Source organism: Dipteris shenzhenensis, chromosome 3, assembly GCF_047967505.1.
Source record: "Dipteris shenzhenensis isolate YYH24624 ecotype China chromosome 3, Dip_SZ_1.0, whole genome shotgun sequence".
Taxonomy (NCBI): domain Eukaryota; kingdom Viridiplantae; phylum Streptophyta; class Polypodiopsida; order Gleicheniales; family Dipteridaceae; genus Dipteris; species Dipteris shenzhenensis.
In genome coordinates this window covers 50,298,903-50,302,888 of record NC_141598.1, presented here as the reverse complement: position 1 = coordinate 50,302,888, position 3,986 = coordinate 50,298,903, and the positions used below count along the sequence as shown (strand labels likewise).

Genomic DNA, 3,986 nt, shown 5'->3' with positions numbered 1-3,986 from the left:
CTCATCACCCCTTTTTGCTTCGCCAATGTGTGAGCGGTGCACGCATTCTGTCTGACAACTTTAACGGTTTTGTTGTTGTTCCAAAATGCGCGACGCAAAAAGATTTTGTGGTACTGAACGAGCACATTGATGGGTTCATATTACATAATGCGTTCATTCGCTTAAAGTTCTTCTCAACAATTACGGCAGCTACCTGCATACGGGATCCCCTAATAGATTAACAGTTTTGTACAAATGTCGATATCTCATGTCGCGCCACTGAACTCATTGTGGAGCTGCACTCCATCTACCTGCACTTGGCAATCGTGGATTTCCACCTTGACAAATCAGGAACTTTCCCCTCCTCTCTCTCTCTCTCTCTCTCTCTCTCTCTCTCTCTCTCTGTGCCCCCCCGCGTCCTTTACCACCATTGGTTTGGCGCTCATCCTTGCTCGTCAGGCATTCCATTTTCCCCCAACAGTTTCCATTTGGATGGTCACAAACTAGGACCCCTACAGATTCGAGAACCTTGTCCTGACTTTAAATGAATGGCGTCCCTACAATAGCTCTTACGAACAGTTCAATAACAGATTGTTCGTGGTATTACCCATCAAACATTCTTCTTCAAGAAACCGCGAGAGGAATTTTTTGTCATTGGCAAGTTTGAGCTCTCACGTGAAATTGTGGAAGAATCATGGGAAGCGTCCTGGGACTCGTTTTGGGCATCGCAGGTGCGTTTTGCTAGCGCTCTCTCCGATCCGTCATGCGGCGTTTCAAGCATTAATCGTGCACCAGTATGATTCAATTCTTTTCGTAGAGTCAGATAAAGAAATGGTCCTTGTTATGCATAATCTCTGTGTAACGGAGATGCCGCTACGCACACGCTCACAAGATTTTGGTTGTGCTTTTGGACAGGCAACATCTTGTCTATATTAGTTTTAGCTGCTCCTATGTAAGATCTCAAACCCTGATCGATACATGATTTATTGAATTAAGATCAGAGCCTACAGTCATGTTCAGACATTGCCTCTCTCTAGCGCTGGTGAACCCTTCAAATAATGTGGATTTTCGTTGCCCATTGAGCGAGGGGCATACCCAACTTTATTTGATAATGATTACGTTCACTTGTTATGTGTAATCCAGGCCAACATTCTGGCAAATTTTCAAGCGAGGGTCAACAGAATCATTTTCTGCGTTCCCTTATGTTTGCACCCTTCTCAGCAACATGCTATGGCTCTATTACGGAATTCTGGATCCTAGCGGGATCCTTCTCGTTACTATAAGCTCCGCGGGCTGTGCATTTGAAATGTTCTACTTATCGGCGTATCTTGTATTTGCAGCCAAGCTACAGAGGGTAAACTCTCTTGCATGCTGTACAATGAGAACTTGTGCCCTTGTTAGCGGTGGATTTCATACCTATTGTGTCCTTGTGGTAATTATACCGATCCTAGATTCTTGTACCATTCGCAGATTTCCGTCATTCGCCATCTCTCAATGACTCTATTGATTTTCTCATCCATCATGGCATTTACCATGAGGTTCTCACATGGAAACTTACGTCTCAATGTCGTGGGCATATTCTGCGCTTTCAACTCTGTCTGCATGTATGCATCTCCTCTAAGCATCATGGTGAGTACTTTGAACACTATTTCTATCTTGCTTGTATGTTTAGACCACACTGTGCTTACATCTATACCTGTTGTTTTACGCAGCGACTGGTAATCACGACGAAAAGCGTGGAATACATGCCATTCCTTCTCTCGTTATTCCTGTTTCTCTGCGGTGGAGTCTGGTTTGGGTACGCCATTGTTGTACGAGATATATTTGTTGGGGTAAGAAGTAAATTCCATTGAAGGAGAACCAAATCTTTAAGAGAATCCCCATTACAGGGTCGAAGTCTCATGCGTGCGGTCTGGCCTGGCAGGTACCAAACGGGACGGGATTCCTACTAGGCTTCATTCAGCTCTCACTGTATGCGTTCTACAGCGGCTATAAAAGGACAGAGGGAGCATCGAATCTAAAACGTACGAAGGAGGTGTTCTCATGCGATGTTGAGGTCGGGGAGTCGACGGAACTGCAAATTTCAGGGGGGGCACCGATGTATGGAAATTCGCAAGCAGAAATTAAATCATTGACCGGGTTCCCAATTGCGAAGTCGTCGATGATTGAAAAGTCACTGCAGGAAGATGAAATCTTGGTTGGAGTTGCAAATCAAGCATGCTCAAATGGAAGGAAACTGAGAAGAAACGATGAAGTCTTCGACGGAGGTACAAACTAGCTAGAGATCATGCATGCATCGATGGAAGCAAATCAAATCATAAATGGATTGATGGAGACTTGCACGCAGCGGCGGACAGATAATCGAATTGTGAATTGATGCCAGTTGGACGGAATTGCGCACGAAATTATACAGAGTACAGTACAGATTGATCCATCAATCACATTCCAAACTGCAGGTATTGGATCCATGGAACCTTACAACCTCAAGCTCCTATGGGTGTTTATATTGTAGAAATCTCTATCTAGAACTTAAATGAAGTAACTTGCAAGTGTAATTGTAAGCATTATGCTATAAGATTGTATACATTGTATCTTAAAGAAAGGCATGCAATGGTTTCCACATCAATGGACTCTCACTAAGCATGGCCGCCATGTGTAGCTCTTCCATATTATCCTATATTTATGCAAATCCAAGCACTGTTTGCGCTCTTTTACAACAAGACAAAGCACCCACAGACGCGTTTTCTTAACTTTAAAAAAAACTTACAGGTGCGTCTACATGCACGTCTATTGGCGCATCTACAGACCCGTGTCTACAGGCACGTCTATATAACATACAGACACGCCTATAGACGCATCTATAGACGTGCAAATAGACGCCCTGCTAGAAACTTAAAAAAAACAGAGAGATGCGTACATAGACGTGTTTATAGACGCGCTTATAGATGCGCAAATAGACATCCTCTTGAAATTTAAAAAAACAGAGAGATGCATACATAGATGCGTTTATAGACACGCTGATAGGTGCTCTACATAATATTTTTGGTTAATAGAAGAAGAATTTTGTATGGTTGAAGAGAATGCTGTGTATGTTGTGTATGCTATGTAGTTACAAGAATCCCATTTTCACATTGTGCAATTCAATTCTTGCAGCCAACCGCATTTTAATTAGCACGATTGCAAGCACGTCTATAGCCGACGATTACAGTTCCAAATAAAACATTACAACTCCAAAACGTTTAGTTCACAAGGCATTAATTGATAGAACGCAGCACAAGGAAATTGAAAGCCAAAAAAATAAAAAGAGTATATTAATTCATAGCTCAAAAAGTGCTTGTATGTACATATAGCACAAAGCCAAGCCATGTCCTATGGCTTCAAGTACAAAAAATAAGAGGAGCGTATATACAAGAGAGGCACGAAGCCAAGCCAGTGGCTTTAAGTACAAAAAAGAGTAGCTAGCACTACTTCTACGACTAATCTAAGTTCTCTGCATCCTCGCTCCCTTCTAATTCGCCCCCTTCTTCGCTCCCTTCTTCCTCATCTTCTTCCTCTTGATCAACCGCAAGGCCCTGTAAACGAGGGACAACATGTATCAATGTATGAAAAATCAAATCTTTACTTACAATATTGACATTATTTAATTACTTTCAAATACTTGGGGGGGCGCTCCAGTAGCCTGGATATACTGCTCCTCAGTAATCAACCCATCATCATAGAAGTGCCTCCATGTACCTCCTCTGCGATGGTGGTGGTGGTAGGCTATCTCGACAGGAGTAGAGTACTTGCCCACGATATCAAGCTGCAAGGTGACACAATTTGCGGAGGGGTTAGTACAAAGAAACAACCTCCTAATAAACTACATAAACAATATAATTTGAGATCGATACTTACAAATTGGGCCTCCCATGATTCAACACCCCCTGCTCCAAAATGCACGCTTCCATATTGCTTCATTTGGATCCTTTGTGCCTCCACGTGCTGCACACTGGGGTCCACCTTCACTA

General features: G+C 42.9%; 1 protein-coding gene across 1 annotated transcript; it reads left to right on the top strand.

Moving 5' to 3' along the window:
• Positions 1-398: 398 nt before the first annotated feature.
• LOC147903952 (bidirectional sugar transporter SWEET16-like) lies at positions 399-2,643 on the top strand. Its single transcript, XM_087372710.1, has 6 exons — positions 399-710; positions 895-931; positions 1,123-1,333; positions 1,450-1,608; positions 1,692-1,811; positions 1,904-2,643. Exons 1-6 carry the CDS (start codon positions 674-676, stop codon positions 2,255-2,257), a joined length of 918 nt encoding a protein of 305 aa, XP_087228836.1. The 5' UTR covers positions 399-673; the 3' UTR covers positions 2,258-2,643.
• The last annotated feature ends 1,343 nt before the right edge of the window (positions 2,644-3,986 follow it).